We start from the raw sequence: 23,465 nt of genomic DNA on the forward strand, positions 1-23,465 counted from the left end.
TGTGCACTATCAAATGCGCCGCCACTCGGCCCCCAAGAACAGTTCTCTCTGGAGGAAAGTTCAGGTGGTTTGAGGGTGTGAGGACTAGAAGGGAGGGAGGCCCTGAGATGCCAGGATGCCCTGAGGGAAAAGTCGCTCACAGTCCTGGCAGTTTGCTGCAGGAAGACAGCTGGGGGTCTGGAGGCGCCCCCCTCCCCAGGCAGGCACCACTGGATTCTATCTCCTTAGCTCTATTGTCCTTGAAAAGCAGGGAGCCTCCTGTCCAATTGAGAGGCCTACTGAGGGAGCCATGCAAAGCCCTGCATGGAAAGCATGGTTTCCTTGTAACTCTGCTGAAGTGATTCCCGGGTCCCTTGTACTCCCATCTCCATCATGAAAAGGAAGCTTTGGGGCACTCTGCTAGGGCAGAGGTGGAAGGTTGGCCTTCCCACCCTGACTTCAGGAGGCTGGGCAGTGTTAGGGCATCAGTCAGTTAAGCCAAGAGATACAGATAAGGGGTGGAAACTCCTCCCAGGAGCACAGATGCCTTGACCCTGTGCGAACCCTGAGGTTTGAGTCCTAGAACCACGTGGGAGCATGTCGCCCCAGGGGGAAGCTCTGGAGTTAAGGTTTCTTCTCTCTCTGTGAAATATAGTTGGCTGACACGTTTGGCCTGGAAGTAGAAGAATCCCACGCGCGTGTGTGTTGCCCACATGTAACAGCGGACACGATTTTCCAGAAGAAGAAATCAGTCAGAATAGGGCCTGGTGTAGAACAGAAAGTGTGGCCAAGCTTGACTAGTGACAAAGCACAAGACACAGGGCTGACTGGAGGCGGTGCAACTGCCTGAGCGCACACATCACAGTGCGCAAGGACCCGGGTTCAAGCCCCCAGTCCCCAGCGGCAGAGGGAAAGCTTCACAAGTGGTGAAGCAGGGCTGTAGGTGTCTCTCTGTCTCTTTCTCACTCTCTATCCACCCCCCCTTGATTTTTGTCTCTGTTCAAAATAAATAAGTTAAAAAACAAACAAACAAATAAGACATCAGGAGTCTGCAGCCTGCTTGGGCACTGTGGGAGAATTCTGTGATGTTAGTAATCTGCGTCTTTTTAAAGATTTATTTATTCATGAGAGAGGAGGCGAGAAAAGGAAGGAATCGGGGCACCACTTGGGCAAACATGATGCCAGGAATCGAACTCGGGACCTCTTACTTGAGAGTCAGATGCCTTCTCCACTGCACCACTTCCCAGGCTGCAGTTGATGCATTTTTATTGAGGGGTTGTTGTCACAGTGGTCCAGTTTCCCCACTCCCCCCAAAAATACGGGTCAGCTCGCCTCACCCACTAGGGAAACATCTCCTCCCTTCAATGCCCCCTCCTGCCTCCCCCTTCAGACTCCTTAGATGTCCTGAGACTGACCCAGGGTTAGTGCTGTGATCTATTACTAATGTCTGCCTGCAGTTGTGGGTGAGAACAGAGGCAGAATGTCAACCCCAGGCTCTTGGCTCAGCCTTCACACTTCCCACTGGGGAGTGCGTGGGAGGGGAAGCCCTCCCTGAGTCAACCCGCCTCCCCTCCCTGCAGAGAAGAGAGCAGAACAGGTTCAGTGTCAGCTCCGACCACTGTGAGTCCTACCACCTAAGCAGCTTATTTCCCAGTTTTAAGGCCCCTCCGGCTTTTGTGAATTTCTTTCGGCCGTTGTCCTTATTGTTCAGAGTTGGCATGGGAGCAGCTCTCCTCAAACGGGCAGAGAATTTAATGCCGGCTGTTCAGAAAGGCTAGAAGAAACATTAAAAACACCTGCCACTGATGGAGTGCCTGCCATGTGCCAGGCGTGAAGCTGGGCTCTTGACATGGCTTTATTCATCCTGTCAGAGGCCTGCAAGGAATCTGTCTTCAGAGTCTGCGGGAGACGCACAGTGTTCAGTGGCGTCCTGCAGACTGGGTCTGTCCACAGCGGTGGGACTAGGCTTTGCATCCACCCGGTCTCCGAGCCCCAGAGCTGACATCCTTCTTTGAGCCACAAGAAGGGCTCGGCCAGGGGTCCTTATGAATTTGTCAGGGGCTCTGCTTCCTCGACTTTATCAGCCAGTGACAGCCAAGTCATTGGGTCATGGATATCTTTTGATGATACTTCTCTGGAAGACTGATTGTGTGAAAGGAAGGAATGAAACAGTTAAGACTTACTGCCACTCTTGTGCCTTAGTATGTATTTTCTGTCATTCATCTACCTATTTATTGCCACCTCCCTTCCTTCATTCATTCTCTCTTTCCTTCCTTCCTTCCTTCCTTCCTTCCTTCCTTCCTTCCTTCCTTCCTTCCTTCCTTCCTTTTTATATGATAATACAGAACGAGATTGAGAGGGAGAAAGAGGGAGAGAGACCCCTGCAGCCCTGCTCCACTGCTGGTGAAGCCCCCCTCCCCCACCCTGTAAGTGGGGAGCAGGGACTTGAACCCAGGTCCTTGACCATGGTAATGTGTGCCCTCACCTAGGTGTGCTACCACCTGGCCTTTTGTCATCTGTTAATACAACAACCTTATTAGACAAGTAACCATATGGCAAGTTTACAAATGAGAAAATCAAGGTGTAAAGAGGCTGAGTGATTCGACCAGCAGGTGGTGCACCTGGCTAAGCGCACACACCACAGTGCACAAGGACCCCGGTTCAAGCCCGCAGGGGGGAAAGCTTCATGAGTGATGAAACAAAACTGCAGGTGTCTCTCTGTCTCTCCCTCTCTTCTCAATCTCTCTCTGTCTCTTATCCAATGAGAAATAAACAAATAAATAAAAAGAGAGTTTGAATGGCTACCCCTGGGCAAACGCTGGAAGAAGTGGCTACCCCACAGCACAGAAGTGACAGGTTTGGAACCTGAGTGAAGTCTGTGTGGGTCTAGCGCTCATGCTCCTCACCAGCCCAAACAAAGCGCCATGTCCTTGGAAACCCTGTCCTCCGGCAGCACACCGGGAGGGTCTGACTACACTGTGAATGTCAGCGTTGGGGATGAAAGACATGAGAGTTTGCTGCAGATGCTTGGACCAGCCTTTCCGAGCCGGGCCCCCAGCACACGGGGTCTGTGCAGAAGGCGGCGGAGGCTGTGAGCTGGGGGCCCTTGAGAGCAGTGCAGTCCACCTTGGAGTCTGACTGGCCCAGCAGGGATAACTCCCGCTTTAGACAGCGTGTGGGCTCTGCCCGCCTCCTCACTGGCCCCTGGCTCCTTCCTCATTGCTTTGTGCCCAGCCTTGCGGATGTCTGCGCTCACCACATCGCCTGGGTGACCCCTGGGAAGCTTTCCGGCCTCCTGGGCTGACTGCCCTGCAGACCATGGCTTGTGGGAGCAAACAGCCTTGGGAAGAGGGCTGAAGGTTCTGCACTGAGAAGGCCTCCCGTTTCATCTTGACTTCCACCACGGCTGCTCAGATGTGTTGGATTACAAGGCTGTTTCCCTGTGACTGAGTGCTTAGCACCCTAATGCAGGCCCAGGGTGTCCAAATCCAGCCTAGTTTGGGAACTCAGACTATGGAGTCTTCTCAGCGCTTGTCATCTTGATCAGAAAACAAACAAACAAACAAACAAAAAACAAAGAATACATTTCTGGATACAAAAATCCAATATCTGGAAAGAAAAAAGTCTTGACAAATCTGGCAGCCTACACAGTAAAAAAAAAAAAAAATCCTTCCAGATAGTTGGACCTATGATAAGCAAAGCTGAGAGCCAAGCGACAAAGAAGTCAGGCCAGCAAAATACTCTTGCATGGCTGCAGAAGGTTAACGTACATACACGGGCACCAGGAACCCCTCCATCTGGTTACAGGAGAGATTCCCCCAGAAGGGAAATGAGGAGAGGCCGCCGACCAGCGACTGGCTAAATACAGACGTTCCAAAAACACAGAGAAGGCGTCCCACCTCACGGAAACCAGAGCACTGCAGATTACAATTGCAAATCATCCATCAGGTTGACAGAAATTAAAAAGATTTGTATGCTCCTGCTGGCAGGGCTGTGGGGAAAGTGGGGGGGTCTATAAAAAGAAACTGGTCACAGTTTTCTCCACTCAGTGAGACGGTGCCACCCAAGTCAGACTGGAGCACCTCCGTTTTCATGTACCGATTCCCTCAGTTCTGTCCAGCCCTCAGGGACTCTTACAGCAGCACAAGCACAAGTCAGATACTTGCTTTTTTAATAGAGAGAGGAAGAGAAAAAGAGGCGCACCATGGCATCGCTTTGCCACTCCCGAACTTCCCCTGTGCATGGTGCCTCCATGTGGTGCAACGGCTTAAACATGATGCCAAGTGGATGGTGAGCTGTGTGCTCTAAGGAGGGAGCCCTCTCTCACCCCTTTGACAGGTACCCTCTCCCCTCCTCTCCCCTCCTCTCCCCTCCTCTCCCCTCCTCTCCCCTCCTCTCTCCTCCTCTCCCCTCCTCTCCCCTCCTCTCCCCTCCTCTCTCCTCCTCTCCCCTCCTCTCCCCTCCTCTCCTCTCCTCTCCTCTCCCCGCCCCTCCCCTCCTATCCTCTCCCCTCCTCTCCTCTCTTCTTTTTACCAGAGCACTGCTCAGCTTGGCCTTTGTTTGTTTTTAATCTAAATTTATTTTTAATATTTATTTATTTATTCCCTTTTGTTACCCTTGTTGTTTTATTATTATAGTCATTACTGTTGTTGTTATTGATATCGTCATTGTTGGATAGAGAAATGGAGAGAGGAGGGGAAGACAGAGAGGGGGAGAGAAAGATAGACACCTGCAGACCTGCTTCACCACCTGTGAAGCAACTCCACTGCAGGTGGGGAGCCGGGGACTCCAACCGGGATCCTTACGCCAGTCCTTGCGCTTTGCATCACCTGCACTTAACCCGCTGTGCTACCACCCGACTCCCTGTTTTTAATTTTTAAAATGATATTTATTTATTGGATAGAGACAGCCAGGAATCAAGAGGGTAGGGGAGATGGGAGAGAGACAGAGAGACACCTGCAGTACAGTTTAACTACCCACAAAGCTTTCCCCCTGTAGGTGGGGACTGGGAACTTGAACCTGGGTCCTTGTGCATTGTAACGTGCCCAACCAGATGTGCCACCACCCACCTGGGCCCTCAGCTACTTTCTTATAATTTCTTACTCTGATGTCTTTTTTTATTTTTATTTACTTTGTTGATTTTATTAGGTTATAAGGTGTCGTTCCAGACCACACTCTCTACCTAAGCTCTGTGTCCCCACCTCCCACCTCCCAAAGAGAACCAGCAGAGTCCTCACAAGACTTAGAAACAATTTGCTTGCTTCAGTTTTTGGTTTTTGTTTTGGCAAGTTCGTAGGAATCAGATCTGTAGATTCCATGCATGAGTGAAACCGTCAGGGAGCTATCATCTCTCTCTCTTTTTTTTTTTTGCCTCCGGGGTTACTGCTGGGGCTTGGTGCCTGCACCACGAACTCACTGCTCCTGGAGGCTTCCCTTTTCTTTTGTTGCCCTTGTTGTTTTATCCTTGTTGTGGTTATCATTGTCGTTGTTATTGTTGTTGGATAGGACAGAGAGAAGTGGAGAGAGGAGGGGAAGACAGAGAGGAGGAGAGAAAGACAGATACCTGCTTCACCACCTAGGGCCTATGAAGCGACTCCCCTGCAGGTGGGGAGCCGGGGGCTCAAACTGGGATCCTTCTGCCGGTTCTTGCATTTCACGCCACCTGTGCTTAACCCACTAACCCGCTTGCGCTACCGTCCAACCCCCTGTCTTTCATCTCTTAACTTATGTCACTAAACATCCTCACCTCCAGTTCCATCCATGATGTCCCAAAGGACACAACACCACCTTTCTTGATTGCAGAGTAGTATTCTGTGGAAGATATCTCACATCACTTCTTTAGCCGGTCACCTGTGGATGGGCATCTAGGCTGTCCCTATGTCCTGCGGCCCTCCATGGACTTGGCTGAGCAGTGATTCCCAGACCGAGACTGTGCTCTGTGAAGTGACTTGCACAGGTGTCAGCGGTGTGTGGTCGGTCAGCTGCAGGAAGCAAGACACAGAGCAGGCTACACGGACTCACAGGTTCATGCCTGGTCCCTTTTGGGGAGCAGGGACTGGGGCTGAGCTGGAGACAAAGGAGCTCACACCTTGTCTTGTGTGCGACGCTTGTACGTCAGACATGCCTCCCCGACCTCAACACATACTCGCCTTACTCAGTGTGGTTGGATTGTTGACGGGTGATGCGTGCTGACTGAAGAACCCCTGGCACTTCAGAGGAATGAGGATGAAGAACTCACCTCCCCAGGAGACCCGTCTCCTGTGGGAAGTGTAGTGTGTGTGCCCTGCAGGCCTGCGACAGACCCAGGGCTTTCTCCCCTCTCCTACAGATAAGGAAATTGACACCTGGGAATGGCTAAGTGGTCCAGAGCCCCCCGGCTACTGAGGAGGAGGGTGAGGGCCAGGATTTGGACTGCATGCCCTTGACCCTCCCTGAGACTGCTGTCTCAGTGGCCGGCCTGCAACTTGGCATCTCCGGCGCAGGGCCGGGTGCAGACCCCCCCTGCTCTCATCCGTGTCCCGTTGCCAGCGTGTGGGCATCATCTGTCTCCTCCCCTCTTGCTCCTAGGTGGCAGCTTTGAAATACATCCCATCTGTGCTCCAGGACGTGGAAACAGTCTTTGATGCCAAGTTACTCAGGTAAGTGCTTGCAGGCTCCCCCCCCCCCCAGCTCCACCCCTGCCCTGGGTTCTGGTGGGAGGCAGGGCTCAGAGGGAGGAGGCCACCTGAGAGGGGCTCCTGATAGCCAGTTCAGGGTGGCACCTGTGAGGGGCTCCCCCCACAGCCTCCATGTGGGGTTCCACCTGGCGGGCTTGTAGCAGCCTGAAAACCAGGTAGAGAGGCAGCATCTCTGAAGGTAAACATGTGAGTTAAAATGTTGGCGATGGATGTGTCTTCATTGCCCCTGGGCTGGAATGAGATTTGGACTTCTCTTTACACTGTAAACTCATGTTACCAATGGTCATCTAAGGGGATAGCGGAGGTGGAATCCCTTTTGTTTTCTCTTTAAGTGTTTTGGGGGCCGGGCTGTGGAGCACCCAGTTAAGCGCACACGTCACCGTGTGCTAGGACCTGGGTTCAAGCCCCCACTCCCCACCTGCAGGGGGTGGAAACTTCATGAGCAGCGAAGCAGGTCTGCAGGTGTCTCTTCTCTTTTCCTCTCTGTCTCCCCTTCCCTTTCAATATCTCTCTGTTCTAACCAATAAAACAGAAAGAAAAATAAATGGAAAAAGTTGTCTCTGGGAGTGGTGGATTCACCAAACCCCAGTGATAACCCTGATGGCAGTTTTCAAAAAATCATCTTATTTTAGTTGTGAGAGAGCAAGAGCCCTCTGGGGTCACCATTCTGGTCACACCTACGTGTGGGGAAGAGTAGGGGACCTCAGGCACAGAAGGTGTGGGCCCTGTCTGCTGATCCAGTTCTGCCTGCACACCCCAATCATTTTCTCCTACTTACCCTCATTCCTCTGTAGAGAACCACACTGTTATCATGTGATCATGCCTTTTGCTATTAACACGAGGGACACCAGGACCAGATATGTCCGTTTTTTCTTGTTGGATTTACTCAAGTCCCAAGAGAACTTAGAAATATTTTTTAAGTTCTTTATATTCAGATAGTTTTAGATTTAGAAAAAAACTTGCTAAGATCAGATAAAGAATCCCCACTGTGGGAGCTGGGCAGTGGCGCATTGGGTTAAGCGCACAGACCAGCATCAGGATCCCAGTTCGAGCCCCCAGCTCCCTACTTGCAGGGGAGTCACTTCACAGGCAGTGAAGCAGGTCTGCAGGTGTCTATCTTTCTCTCCCACTTTCTGTCTTCCCCTCCTCTCTCCATTTCTCTCTGTCCTATCCAACAACAATGACAGCAATAACAACAATAATAACAACGATGATAAACAACAAGGGCAACAAAAGGAAAAAAAATTCCCCACTGCTAAGGCCAGGCAGTGGCACACCTAGTTAAGTGTACATAATATTAAGCACAAGGGCCCGTGCAAAGATCTGTGTTTGAGCCCCCAGCTCCCCATCTGCAGAGGGGATGCTTCACAAGTGGTGAAGCAGGTCTGCAGGTGTCTGTCTTTCTCTCTCCCTCTCTATCTCCCCCTCCCTTCTCAATTTCTCTCTGTCCTAGCCAATAAAATGGAAAAAATGGCCTCCAGGAGCAGTGGATTCATAGTGTTGGCACTGAGCCCCAGAGATAACCCTGGAGGAAAAAATAAATAAATACATAAATACGTAGGAAGTAGGAATTCTCGTTGCCCCTCCACCCAGCTGCCCCTCAGTTCGCGTCACACATGACCGGCACATTTACCAAAGTCAGAAAGTTAGCCTTGGTTCAGCTCTGTCCTTACCCTCTGGATTGGACCATGTTGCTTTGTCACTGATGTCTTCTCCCTGTGCCTGTGTAAGAATACTGCCACTCCTCTCTTTTGGGACTCAAACTAACCGTCACCTTCTCAGAAAAACTTCCTTCGACTGTTAGATCAGATGAGACTAGACTTCATCCCGAGCTCTGCACCAACCCCCATTTCCATCACACACACCGCCTTGCCCTGACAGTCCGTGCCATCCTTACAAGAGGGGCCCCACACCTACCAGTGTTGCCTGTGCCCTGTCCCTGCTCCGATTCACGCCTGCTCCCCCATGCTCAGTGGCGGCTTCGCAGGCACTCACACATCCGCAGATGCAGAGTGAGTTTATCCTGCAGAGTGGACAGGGGATTGGACCCTTTTGTGTGGGATATTTTTAATTCTCATCCTGTCTGGGAGGAGGTGGCTCCTTCTGATGTCTCAAACAGGTCCTGACTCATAGATTTTCATAGCTGCTTTTAAAGCTGAAGGACAGTTTTTGATCTCGGGGCCTATCGGAAAGATTTACTGAGCATAGAACGCCCATAGATAAGATGGTCGGGTAAAGCAGTCAGAACCTGGACTGGGGAGCAAGCTCAGCTTGTCAAGGTGCTGTTGTTCATACCAGAGGCTGCAGGTTCAATTCCTGGCACCACTTTATGCCAAAACTAGCAGTGCTTTCACCTCTCTCTCCTCCTCCTCCTCCTCTTCCTCCTCATTCTCTTTTTCCTCCTCTTCCTCCTCTACCTCCTCCTCCTCCTCCTCATTCTCTTCTTCCAGGAAGAAGAGAATTCTCTTCTTCTTCCTTCTCTTCCTTCTCCTCCACTTCCTCCTCCTTCTTTCCCTCTCAAAATAAAAACAGAGATAAATCTTTTCTAAAAGAAAGCCACAGCCATCAGCGTTGGACATCACACCCTTCTCTTTTTATTTACTCCCACGGCTGTGCAGTCTTGGGAAGTTTAGCCTCGCTAAGCCTTGGCTTCTCCTCTTGTCAAATTGGGATGAGTTTTGGACGAGCCTCTGAGTAATCAGGCTCATCTGTATCACTGGGTACGAAGGGCGAAAGGCACGTCTGGCACAGTAAGTGCTCAGGCTGCTGGTGTTCTTGTCACGTCCTTTTAAATACCAGTAGTCTGATTTACTAGAGGCTCCCCGTGCTTCCCAGGTTCTGCCAGGAATTGGGGAGTGGGCAAGGTGCGTGTGGCCTTGCACCCCAGAGCTGGAGACGTGGAACAGGCTTGTGTGGGGAGGTGGGCCCCCCTTGCTGTCTGTCCCTGACTCCTGCGTCTGCTGCCCTTAGCCAACTCCTGTACGAGTTCTACACCTGCATCCCCCCTGTGAAGCTCCAGAAACAGAAGGTCCAGTCCATGAACGAGATAGTTCAGAGCAACCTCTTCAAAAAGCAGGGTGAGTGTCAACGTCCCGACGGGCGGCAGAGTCCTGGCCCTGACCTGGCTGGTCTCTGGCAGCCGCCCTGTGACTCAGCCTCCCTCTGTCACAGCTCGTGGGGGCCGAGTGGGCACGGAAGGGAGGATGTAGCTGTCGGGGTAGACAGCAGACTGTCACCTGGCAGTGGGAGAGCTTGGGCTGCTTCTCTGGGGGAGTGTCTTCAGCCCAGGTGGGTTGTACTTGGCAGCCTTAGCTCAGGGCAAGCAGCCAAAGTGCCTTTCGGTGGAAGGAAGCTCTTTTGGTGAAGAAGCTCTCACCGTTTCAGGAACATAAAAATAAAACTCAAGAGCTCATTAAAATGCAGACTCCTGCCACCTATCTCAGGGGTTCTGACTGAGTAGAAACTAGTTTTCCCTTTCAGTTCTTGGGGGGAAAAAAGTGATTTTTTTTTTTGAATAGAGAACACATTTCTGTGGATCCCAAAATGCAACATGTGAAAGGCCAGTGGGTGAAAGGGGGGCTCTGTAGACCAGGCACCCAGCCCCCCCAGTCCCTCTCAGAGGCCACCGGAGGGTCCAGTTTGCTCTGCTTGCTTCCCGAGACAGACCACACCTGATAAGCAAGTCCAGGCCTGCTCTGCAAACTGACCCCCCCAACTCTGCGTCATCATGGCCGCTCATAGATTGGTCTGTTGTCCAGCTGCCCTGCTCCGAGCCTTTCTTCTCTGAATGCAGTTTCCAGCAGAGCAGGGCTGCGGTTGTGGCAAGAGCTTCTGCTGGCTCTAAGCCACCTGAATTATCAAAAACTAAGCCCCCCCCCATTTCTGAGGTGACTGGGCGAGGTGGCCGCACCAGCTCTGGCCATGACCATGCAGGACAGAGCAGCCAGTACTCATGGCCTCTTCACACCAAGCATCAGTGGACGTTCCCACACTACTCCTGACTCAGGGGGTCGGTCTGTGTCCTGTGAACCCTCCCATCCCACCCGTGTGCAACCTCCTCTCTGGCCAGTTGGAGCAAGTTAGCAGCCTCTGTGGGGAACCAGCTGGCATCTGTTCAGAGAGCACAGCTTGAATAGTTATGCAGATTGTCTGGTAATGACAGAAATAGTCAAGAACCACTTGACTGGAAAGAATCTTCTCCCCAGTGCCTGGTTAACAGGGCACATGCAGCACCGCTGTGGAAATCCTCTCCCTGCCGTGAAGAGCCAGGGAAGGTCTTGTTCTGTGATTTTATGCTCATTCCTCTAACTGCCTGGCTGCAGGGTGGTGGGTAGGACCCTGGGCTAGCGCCGTCGTCTGTGTGTGCGAGGTGGCGGTCACTTCTGCAAGGCGGCTACATTTCCTGCATTGCTGGCACTCGGTGAAAGTGAGTCCCTGTGGCTTTTCCAGGTCTGGCTACACACAAGTCAGGGCCAGTTGCCCTATCCCGAAAGCTGGCATGTGCCTGCCCCTGCCCGCCGCAGCAGCCCCCTGCTGGACTTCAGGTGTGGGCGCCCAGGATAGTCCTCCAGTTCCAGCTTGGGGGTTAGGCAAGCAGGACCCCAGCCCCTAGTGATCTGGACAGAAGCAGGGAGCCGGGCCTCTGGGCTTCCTCTGTCATGCGGAGCTGCTGCCATCCTCACTGGGGACCTGGCTCAGCAGACGGAGCCCTGGCACCACCTGGGACTGGGCACATGTGGCCTTTTCAGCCTGTGGTCATGGGAGGAATGGCTTCCTAGACCGGCTGGCTGGCTGTCCTGGTGGCTGGAATGGTCACAGCTGGCCTGGCTGGACAGCTGCTGCTGGCCTTTGCTGCCTTGTCCCCAAGCTCCAGCCTCAGCTGTTAACACCCTCTGCTCAGCATCTTGCACAGTTCCCAGAGAAAGGGGCTTCTGACCCTTAGATACAGAACTTGCAGGACTACACAGAAGAGGGGCTGCTCTGCTTGGAGAGAGACTCTCTTTCCGAGTGGGCGCGAGACTCCGATGCGGGTGTTCCCGCTTGCTGGCTAAGGTGGGTCTTGGATGAGACTTGGGACTCCAGGTGGGACCCTGAGACACATGTCTGGTAACTCCAGGTCCCGGAACCCCTGTTTTATCTCCCCTTCCCTCCCCGAGGGAAGCTGAGTACCGAGGCCGGGTACCCAGCTTGTGAGGAAGGTGTGACGGAAGGGTGCTTCGAGCAGCCCTGGAGTATCCTGGACTCACAAGGAGGGTACAGCTAGACATGGACCCTTGCGGAGGGAGGCTTCCACACTTAGGGCTCCTGGGAGTTTGCCAAAGATGCAGAACCCCAGGGAGCCCTGGCACGGAGCCCTGAAGAGGGTGGGAACATGAGGGAGGGTCTTCCAAGCTTTGTTACCAGTGCCCAGGTGGGCCATCCAAAGGTGGCAGGGGAGGGGGCTAAGTGAGCAGTGTGGGCTGGGCTGTCCTCAGGAGCACCATCACGTCTGACGTCTCCTTCTCTCTCTCCCTTGCTGTGCACACGTGGCCGGCTCCTCTGTGCCCAGCTGCTCGGGCCTCACAGCGGTCAGCCCTTGACAGGAGCCTGTGGAACTTCCCTGCCCAGCGTGGCGGGCGTCCAGTCTCACTTGGCAAGAGGAAAAAGGGGCGGAGGAGCCTCAGCTGAACAGTTTGTGACTCATAGAATCAGTTATTTGCAGAATAGCCAAACGCCCACGCACTCAACACCAGGCATTTGACGAGCACACGGCGTGCGTGCGTCCGTCTCTCCAGGCTCATGCGCGCTGACCATTCTGCTGTTCTCTCCCTGCACAGCCTCTCTGGGACTCTTCAGTACCTGGCATGATGGCTACACGGGCACTGAACGGGGGGCATTGGGAGACCTGACGTAGAGCACTCCTCTCATTAGACTCAGGCTCCTCTGTTTGCAGGCTGCTGGAGTCCAGTGATGTGTGCTTGTTTGTCTTTTGTTTCTGTCTTATTGACACCAGGGTTATGGCTGGGACTCAGTGCCAGCATTATGAATCCATCGCTTCCGGGGGCCATTTTTTCTTTTTTAAATTTTTATGTATTTATTATTGGGCAGAGACAGAAATTGAGAGGGGAGGGGGGAATGAGAGACAGAGAGACACCTGCAGCCCTGCTTCACCACTCCTGAAGCTTCCCCCGTAGGGGCAGACCGGGGGCTTGAACCTGCCTCCTCGCACACATACAGTGTATGTGTATTTAACCAGATGCAGCACCGCCTGGGCCCCCCAGTGGTCATCCATTTTTGTTTTTGTTTTTTTTACCTTTCTTGTTATTTATTTATTTATTTATTTATTTATTTTTAATTCAATTACAGTTTTTTATTATCTTCTTGGATATAAGCAACTGGAAATTGAGAAGGAGGAGGTGATAGAGAGGGAGAGAGACAGAGAGACCCCTGCAGCACTGCTTCTCCACTTGCAAAGCTTTCCCCCTGCAGGTGGGGACCAGGGGCTTGAACCTGAGTCCTTTTGCACTGTAACATGTGCGTGCGCTCAACCAGGTGCGCCACCGCCGGCACCCCCTTTCTTGTCTTATTTGACAGGACAGAAATTGAGAGAGGGGAAGGGAGACAGAGAGGGAGGGAGAGAAAGGTAGACACCTACAGACTGCTCCACCCTCATGGGCCGTCTACCCTGCAGGTGGGGGGCAGAGGCTCAAGCCTGGGTCCTTATGCTTGGTGGCATGTGCACTTACCCAGAAGCACCAATGCCTGACTCCTTTCCGATGACTATAAAAACAGTTCACCTTGGCAGCTGAGCCTTGGTGCACCTAACTGAGTGCACATGTCGTATGTAGGGGCCCACGTTTGCCCCTGTGCTCCCCACCTGCGGGGGGCTTTCAGAGTGGTGAAGCAGGGCTACAGGGCCCCCCTTTTTCTGTCTTTCATTCTCTCTCTCTCTCCCTTCCTACCTCCCCCTTCTTTTCCCTCTTGATTGCTTTCTGTCTCTGTCATTCATATGCAGTCTACTTCAATCGCAAGCATTTTTCTCTTTATGATGGCACCTTTATCATTTAATCCATTTCTCTTCTGTATCCTGCACAGACCGCTTCCGCTCCTCTGTGCTATTGTGAGCAGAGACAGACATGCTTCTCACTGCAGGTTCTCTTTGGGGTGTGTATTGGGCAGCAGAATTGGTGACAGTGTCGGGGGGGGGGGGGGGATCTGAACATCTAACCTCAGGAACAGTGAGTGAGCTGTTGTTCCCTTACACTCCCACCAGTGATGCAGTCTCTCCAGCACTGGGTATTATCTCATAATTTTTATTTTGGCCTGGGCTGAAATGACAGCCCAGCACGGGCCCACTGTCCCTGTGTGCCGCTGCTAGCTGAGGGTAGGAGGGGACAGAGAGGGGTCAACCTCCCCTTCCTTAGGCATGTCCCACAGGCGGATCCTGTGTTATGTAGCCCCTGGGAATCATGTGCCCAGACAAAGCACTCTCCAATTAGGAAAGAGAGTGTTTTTTGTTTTTGTTGTTGTTTTGGAATCATAGTTGGCTTCCTGCAGCCATAAACCATGTGGGCACAGAAGAGTGACTTCTTGCGGACACTCTGTCTAGCAGATACAGAGTCCTGAACTGTAAGGACGGCAGCATGGCTGGTCACACTGGGGCTGGCACAGAGTGACGTGTTCGAAATGCACCGGCCACTACCGGCCACTTTGTCAGGAACTCGCAGTTGGGGAGATGCTGTGAGAGTCACCAAACCTCTGTAGAACAGCCATAACTCGTGAAACCAAGCTAGACTTTCCAGAGCTCCCCAGCTGTGAACAGCTGTGACTTCACAATACTGTTCTCAGACTCACAATGGTAATATTCTCGAATCACCCTGATACTGCCATCTAAAATTTCCCTGACCACTTGTTGACCCCCCCCCCCACGTCTAAGTGTCCCACCTGGGAAGGCAGGGCCAAGGTTGGAGGGTGTTTTATACAGGCTGAGGAGACAAAAGGGGGCCTGTTTGAGTTCCCGCCTCAAGGTCACACAGGCCGACCCAGGACCCCAGACTGGTGAAATTCATTAGACTCCAGGACCAATTTCTTTGCTATTGAGTTTGGAGGACCTGAGGTTTGTCTTTGTTTCTGCCCATCACCATGTTTGGAGACATCAAAGGTTTCTAAAATAGGGCTGTGTGCCTCTCTCCTTCAGTGTCATAAAATCAGAACCAAACTCCAAAATCTCCCTTCTGCATTTGGAGGTCTGACAAGAGGCTCTGTCTCCCCCTTCCCTCTCCAATGTAACCAAGCATGGTATTCAGTTTCAGAAGGGAGCCCTTAGCTCCGGAAGCAGTGGAGAGGGAGGTTTAACAGGCTGCAGAACAAATCTGAGAGAGATTTATTTATATCTTTCTTTCTTTCTTTCTTTCTTTCTTTCTTTCTTTCTTTCTTTCCTTCCTTCCTTCCTTCTTTCTTTCTTATTTATTTATTCTCTTTAGTTGCCCTTGTTTTATTGTTGTAGTTATTATTGTTGTCATCATTGTTGGATAGGACAGAGAGAAATGGAGAGAGGAGGGGAAGACAGAGAGGGGGGAGAGAAAGATAGACACCTGCAGACCTGCTTCACCGCCTGTGAAGCGACTCCCCTGCAGGTGGGGAGCCGGGGGCTCGAACCGGGATCCTTACGGGCCGGTCCTTGTGCTTTGTGTCACCTGTGCTACTGCCCAACTCCCTCAAGAGAGATTTCTTAAAGGTCCTTTTTTTTTTTTTTTTTTTTGGCTGAAGTAAGAAAAAAAGTCATTTAAAGTGATAAAAATCAAAGGAAAGATCCCCCTTGAGCACGCAGTCAGAATAGCAGTTTCTGGGGATGAGAGGGGAGATCCCTGATCACTTCCGGGTCAACTCTTGCAGATTTTATAACCCACCTCATTAGGACTCTTGAACAAAACCAGGCTGTCCTTGTCCTTCGCAGCCTGTGTTTCATAGGAATCCTTACCAAGTTTGGAGTGGCTCTTTCTGTAAGTAAGAACACGCCAGGAGAGACTCTCTGTGGGACTTAAAAGGGTCCCATGCATGTGAACGCCAAGCCTTGTGTTTGCCTTCACCATGAACGGAGAGACTGAATTCTAGCGAAATAGGTGTCAGCATGTTCTGAGCCTTCTAGCTTGACCCTGTTTGGGTCTGATTTTGCTGATGTCCACCCTGCATCTTCCTAGAAGACAGGGAAGCCCCCTAGATCACCATGCAGCTTGTCTGAAAAGCAGTTGCAGGTTCACTTCAATTAAGTCATGTTTACTGACAGTCTAAACAGGCGGCAGCATGGATGGAGGGGGATGACAGAAACATACTCAGAAATAATGCCATGGCCATCGCCCATCTGGCTGTTACTCCGTGCCAATCACCACGCTAAGTTTTTCGCACTTGTTTCCATTGGGCTGTCAGGAGAGTCCTGATGCATTTTATGCATTTTTATGTACAGGAATGCTGGGGGGTGCATATCCTGACTTTTGCAACAGCCCAATAGTTTCCTGATCAGGATACCCCCTGGGAAAGATGATGGTTAGTGTCTCTTTTTCAGGAGCAGAAATGGAAGAGCAGAGAAGTCAGGGAGCCTGACAGCTGTCATAAACTGTCCTGGTAGGGTGCTCTGGTCTCTGGAGAGGTGACAGTTGAGGCAGCAAAGGTTTGCCCCAAGAGTCTTCCAGCTTGAGCCCACACAGCCTAGGAAGCTCACCAGAAGTGCAGGGCACCATTTGATAAGAGAACCCCCATGGCATATGGACTTCTCTGAAAATATTTTATGTATTTATTTTTTAATTGATTTCTTTATTACTGGATAGAGTCAGAAATTGGAAGTTGAAGAGGAGATAGAGAGGGAGGGAGACAGAGAGACACCTGCAGCCCTGCTTCGGCACTCCTGAAGCTTTCCCCCTGCAGGTGATGACCGGGGACTTGTACCTGGGTCTTTCTACACTGTAGTGTGCGCTTAACCAGGTGCACCACCACCTGAACCTGGCAGATGGAGTTGTGGTGTCACCTTCTGTTGTTTTCGACGGGTTAGGTTGTTTTCGCCGGGCTGGCTTCACAGGCGGGTAACAGACGACCAGGGACTCATGGTTGAGCTGTAGGCAGTATCTCTTTATTCATGCAGGACGCAGCACAATCTAAGACGAGCTAAGCTAAACTCAAAGTACAGTACTGTAAAACACACAATGCTGTCTTTATATATACTTGCCAAGTAGGGTGGAAACAGGATGTGACATAGAGAGGGTGGAGAGAAAAGTGACTGGTGAAAATCAGAGTGTGACAAAGAGGGGGCAGATTAGGCGAGAATCCTATCACTGAACCACAAATGCCCTGGAGGGAGGGTGGAACTTGTTAACAGTGGTTATGTAAATAGAATGAAGTGGTTATGTAAATAGAATAGTGTTAAGCAGGGGGGATTTAAACCAAATGAAACAGAAAGGGTCTCATGCATACCAACAACCTTCGGTTGCGTCCACACAGCCTGTGAACCCTGTGAGATCTCTCTTCCCTCACAAAGACCTGTGATTCCTTTCAAGTGTCCCCCCGGGGCCCATCACTCCTGTCCTCACCTGATACAGAGACAAGTGTGCAGACAGGAGGGCTGAAGGCTGCCAGGTTCATGGACTTTGGAGGCTGAGGCAGGAGAGTCTCTTGGCAGAACCACTGTGCTATCAACCCCCACCCCAACCTTGCAGTAGATAAGTTTTAAACAACGTACCAGTGAATCAGACCCTGCCTCCTGCCTGTGGGCCCTGGACAGTAGCTCCTGGGCTGAATTCATAGTTTATAGGGTTTAGTAAAACTGTTGCTCTTTAATACATTTATTCTGTAGTTATTTAAAAAAATTATTCATAACTTTATTTATTTGATGGAGACAGGAAGATATTGAGAGGGGAGGGGGACATGTAGAAGAAGACAGAGAGGTACCAACAGCCCCACTTTACTGCCTCTGAAGCTTTACTCCTGCAGGTAGGGAACCAGGGGCTTGAACCTACGTTCTTTTTTCTTTTCTTTTCTCTTCTTTTTATTTATAAAAAGGAAACACTGACAAAAAACATAGGGTAAGAGGATAGGAGGGGTACAACTCCACACAGTTCCCACCACCAGATCTCCGTATCCCATCCCCTCCCCTGATAGCTTTCCTATTCTTTATCCCTCTGGGAGCATGGACCCAGGGTCATTGTGGGATGCAGAAGGTGGAAGGTCTGGCTTCTGTAATTGCTTCCCCGCTGAACATGGGTGTTGGCAGGTGGATCCATACTCCCATCCTGCCTCTCTCTTTCCCTAGTGGGGCGGGGCTCTGGGGAAGCAGAGCTCCAGGACACATTGGTGGGGTCAATCTGTCCAGGGAAGTCAGGTTGGCATCATGTTAACATCTGGAACCTGGTGGCTGAAAAAATAGTTAACATATAGAGCCAAAGAAATTATTGACTAATCATGAACCTAAAAGCTGGAATAGTTTATATGAAGAGTTGAGGGGGGGACTCCATTTTGTAGATAGTTAGTAGTCCTATTTTAGTTATATTCCAAAGAGCACATGACTATACTAATTTTTTTTCCCTGAGCCTGACATATGATATGCGGGTGGATCCAAGTTATTATCTGCAGAGATGATGTCATGGCTGGAAAAAGGACCAGAAAGCTGGATCAGGGAAGAGAGTAGCTCCCAAATATGGGAGAGGTGTATACATATTGTTGACTGTAAACCCCACCGATTTAATGTGATCTGGGGCCCATATTCAGCTTAGGAGCCTATATGACCTCTGCATCCCTGTAGATCTGAATTCACATTCTGTGGTCATGAGTGGGAATGTTCCAAGCTGCCCCAATAAGCTTAGGTCCTTGTGCTCTGTAATGTGTGCAATTAACCAGGTGCACCACCACCTGGCCCCTTTATATAGTTATCTGCTAACTCACCATTTGCTATTTTCAAATAACCCTTTGAGAGTGACTCCTACTGGGTCTCAGTGACTTAGGGCCATAAGCAACAGGCTTATGGGGCAGGAGAGGAGGTGACCACAAGGGGACAAGGAGTAGGACACAGGACCTCTCTAGTGGGCAGTGTCAGGTGAGGTCTTAGCCTTGAAGTCTCAGAGCAGAAACTGCCTCACTGCTTCTCTGGCCTCAGGACACACACACACACACACACACACACACCTACCTTGCTTTTGCATCCTTTTGGTGAAGAGACAGTGAACTCAGTCGTGAGCTTGCAGAGTGGCCTCTGGCAGGAACGGAGGGCAGGCCTGTCCTTGATGGCAGGGGCGTGTCTGTGTGTGGACGGGCTGTGTGTCCCCAGTCCTGGGAGGCAGCCACCCCGAGGGCCCTCATTAGCCCCTTGCAGACAGCTTGAATTTGCTGAGTGTGTCACCCTCCGGGCTGCAGTGATTGTCCAAGTGGAACCCACCGCAGAGCCGCGGTGAGCCAATTATTCAAAGGCTTCAGAAGAGCGCTGGCATCTCGCTTCTGGCTTCTGGCCCAGGCCCTGGTCTGGCCATCTCCCTCCTTGTCTGTCTCCAGGCACAGCTCTGTCTGTTGTGCTCAAAACGGCAGAGTCAGGCCTGGGACTCACTCAGTGAGCGCTCTGGGCGGCTTCCCAACATCTGTCCAGCATCTGTCTCTGCTGTTGGTGTTGTCCTCTCTCGGCATTGTCCCAGAGTGGAGCCGGAAGTGCTAGGCTCTGACATTTCCTAGCTCTGTCAACTGGGAAGAGAGTCGGTCTCCCAGCCTCATTTTCCGCGGTCCTCCAGTGGGGACCCTGGACCCTTCATTCTGCATTCTGGGCCTTGGGGCTCCCTGTGCTGAGAAACACCCACCCTTCCTAACAGCCACCCATCCGTCCTGGAAGTGGAGACTTGGACGGAAGTGGGCTCAGGGGGCCCGGTGGTGGCAACCTGGTTGAGTGCATGTATTACAGTGCGCAAGGATCCAGGTTTGAGCCCGCGGTCCCCACCTGCAGGGGAAGCTTCACGAGTGGTGAAGCGGGGCTGCAGGTGTCTCTCTGTGTTTCTCCCTCTCTATCGCCCTCTTCCCTCTTAATTTCTGACTGTCTCGTTCCAATAAATAAACATACTAATTAAAAAATTTTTTAAAAAGAAGTAGGTTCAGCCCCAGCTCCCAGCAGCCAGGACACTGGGGGCACTGGGGACACTGGGGGCACTGGGGGCACTGGGGACACTTTGGGCACTGGGGGCACTGGGGACACTGGGGGCACTGGGGGCACTGAGGGCACTGGAGACACTGAGGGCACTGGGGACACTGGGGACACTGAGGGCACTGGGGGCACTGGGGGCACTGGGGACACTGGGGACACTGAGGGCACTGGGGGCACTGGGGACACTGAGGGCGCTGGGGGCACTGGGGACACTGGGGGCACTGGGGATACTGGGGACACTGGGGCTCTGGCGACTCTGGGGATAATGGGGACACTGGGGATACTGGGGGACACTGGGGGCACTGAGGGCACTGGGGATACTGGGGAAACTGGGGGCACTGGGGATACTGGGGACACTGGCGATACTGGGGGACACTGGGGTCACAGGGGGCACTGAGGGCACTGGGGGCACTGAGGGCACTGGTGGCACTGGGGTTACTGGGGGATTCTGGGGATACTGGGGCACTGGTGACACTGGGGACACTGGGGATACTGGGGGCACTGGGGACACTGGGGATACTGGGGACACTGGGGCACTGGGGACACTGGGGATACTGGGGGTACTGAGGATACTGGGGATACTGGGTCACTGGAGTCGAGTCCACCGGCTCCACTCTCTGCTCTAGGGTGCCGGACAGTGGGGACGCCCTGGGGCATGCTCAGGTGCTCAGTCTCCTGTCTCCCCCTCCCCCGCGTACTCAGACACTGCCATAGCTCAGGCACTGAAGCCCCTGCTGGATGCCGGGCGCAGCTGCCAACGCCCCATCCTGGCCCTGGTTAGCATGTAGAAAACCAGTAAGCGTTCGCTCTGCTTGGCGGCTGGGCTGACTGGGAGTTACTGGAAGTTGGCATAGGTGTGGTGTCCAGGAACTGAGCACTCTGGGCGTGGGTGGAGTGTCAGAGCTGGAGAGGTGATGGCTCAGACCCTCTGGTGGCCAGCCAGCCTGCATCCCTGGTGCTGCAGTGAACACCTGCCCTCTCCCCTCCTTTCCCTGCCCCCCCCACACACACGTACGCGCGCACACACACACTCGCACGCACACACACGTACGCATGCACACACACACGCACACGCACACACACACACGCACACAGAATAGTACAGGTCCCCAAGACAATGTGGTTCAAACAGCAAATTCTTTTTTATTTCTTTATTGGGGGGGAGGATTAGTGGTTTACAGTCAACAGTGAAATAAAGTAGTTGGTGCATGTGTGTAACGTTGCCCAGTTTCCCACATAACACTGTGCCCCCCACCTAGGTCCTCCTCCACCAGCCTGTTCCAGGGTCTGGCCCCCGCCCCAGAGTCCTTTACTTTGCCGCCGTACACCAAGCCCAGTCCAAGTTGTGCTCTGTGTCTTCCCTTCTGTTCTTATTTCTCCACCTCTATCCATGAGTGAGATCATCCCATATTCATCCTTCTCTTTCTGGCTGGTCTCACTTCCCTTGATTCCATCCAAGAGGAGATGAAGATGATGACTTGACCATGAACCGCAAATTTTAAGTCTAAAGAGTCTCGAAAAAGCTGGTGTTCTGCTGATGATGGGAGAAACTGGGGGGTGGGCACCCTGAGGACATGGGACTTTCTCTCTTTCTCTTTCTGTACTTTCTGCTTTTTTTCACAGGGACTCTGAAGTGATTCTTCAAAAGTTTGCTAAATGTGTTGCGAGTGGAGTGGAAACACAGCTTGTCAGATAAGACAGGACACCCAGTTGTGAGCCCTGGCACCAGCTTGGAGTGACATGCAGTACCGGGGAGAGCTCTGGCACTAAAATCTCTCCCTCCATGTCTCTCTCAATACGAACTTAAAAGAATGAACAAGCAACTGGGTGGGGATGTTCAGCAGAGAAAGAGAGGGAAGTGCTTGGCATAACTTTTCTTAAGTCACTTTACTAGGCAAACTTTGGTAAATAGATTTACCTCTGGGGCCAGGCAGTGGTGCACCTGATTAAGCGCTCACAGTACAGTGCTCTAGGGTCTGGGTTCAAACCCCCGGTCCCCACCTGCAGAGCTTCATGAGTGGTGAGGCAGGGCTGCAGGTGTCTCTCTGTGCCGCTCCGTCTCTTATTTCCCCTCCCCCACCTCTCTCTTTCTCTATCCAATAATAAATAAACAAAGGTGAACTTGAGAATAAAAGGTAAGAGATTCTCCCTCCTAGTTCCAGTTTCATTTATAGTTTACACACACACCTCAAAGCCTGATTTATACCTTTGGATTTTGCACGGACGGTGTTATATCTACGTCTATGGCTGGTCAAAAAGTCAAATATAATTAATAAAACAACAGCAAACCTGGGGACACTTAATGCCACCAAAAACCCATTGAATGTAGTGCACACACACACACACACACTCATACACTCACTCAAACATACACACATACACTCACACACACACACACACACTCACACACATACACATGCACACACAACTATACAACACACACAATACACATACCACACACCACTCACTCTCACACAACACACTCACATGCATGCACACACATACACACTCACACATACAACACACAATACACACACCACACATACACTCACTCTCTCACACACACACACACACACACACACACTCTCACACAACATACACACTCACACACATGTACACACATTCACACATACATACACACATGCACACACACAATACACCCACACACATACACACATACACTAACACATACACACACTCATACATACACACACGCACACATGCAACACGCACACATGCAATACACATATTTACACACATACACACTCACACATACATAGACACATGCACACAGTCCACTCACACATATACACACAGGCACACACACTCACATATACACACACTCACACACACTGACACATACACACATGCACACAAGCAACACACACATTCACACACATACACACACTGACACACTTACACATACATACACACATGCGCACACTCACACACAGTACACTCACACATATACACACACTCACACATATACACACACTCACACACACATACACACATGCACACAAGCAATACACACACACACACTCACACATACACACACTTCTGAGTTGAAGGAGGGGAACAGTCTATTAGAGAACGCTCGGTGCTGAAAGTCTGAAGAACTTGACTGTAGTCCAGGAGAGCCACGAATCAGCCCTGTGACCTTGGGCAAAGCACTTACCCTCTCTGGCCTCCATGCCCTGTGTGCATGACCGGAGAGTTGGGGCTCTAAGATCACAGCCACCTGCAGCAGTCAGAAAGCCTTTATTGCCAGAAAGCGCAGACAGAGAGGCAGTGACCTCAGTTCATTAGAGATACTCGCCCTGCATCCGGGGACGTGAGGGCAGCAGGGTCAGCCGGACTTGTGACACAGAGAAGGGCCCGTGCTCAGACATGCTGTCCTCTGGGGGCTCACCGTACCCCACAGTGTGTCCCCCGGAGGTTAGAGGCATGGGGGACCTGCTGGGGGGTGCTTCCCCCTCAGGCTCCTGAGTCCTTGACGAGGGGGCAGCATGGGGGGGGGGCTTGGGTTGGGCTCTCCATTCCATACGGAGATGCCCGTGGGTCTCTCTCTCTTGTTTTTTCTTTTAAGTATATTGATTTATTGATTATTGATGAAGACAGAGAAACAGAGAGGGTTTGGGGCAGTTAGAGAGAAACAGAGAGAC

At 51.7% G+C, this 23,465-nt stretch overlaps 1 protein-coding gene across 1 annotated transcript in view; it reads left to right on the forward strand.

The window, feature by feature from the left end:
• DOCK2 (dedicator of cytokinesis 2) overlaps positions 1–23,465 on the forward strand; it is a 352,493-nt gene that overhangs the window by 78,362 nt on the left and 250,666 nt on the right. The window contains exons 18-19 of the mRNA XM_060197015.1: positions 6,547–6,617; positions 9,627–9,733. Coding sequence (XP_060052998.1) covers positions 6,547–6,617; positions 9,627–9,733 — 178 coding nt within the window. The remainder of the gene's footprint in view (positions 1–6,546; positions 6,618–9,626; positions 9,734–23,465) is intronic.

The sequence above is a fragment of the Erinaceus europaeus genome, chromosome 9 (assembly GCF_950295315.1).
Source record: "Erinaceus europaeus chromosome 9, mEriEur2.1, whole genome shotgun sequence".
NCBI lineage: Eukaryota > Metazoa > Chordata > Mammalia > Eulipotyphla > Erinaceidae > Erinaceus > Erinaceus europaeus.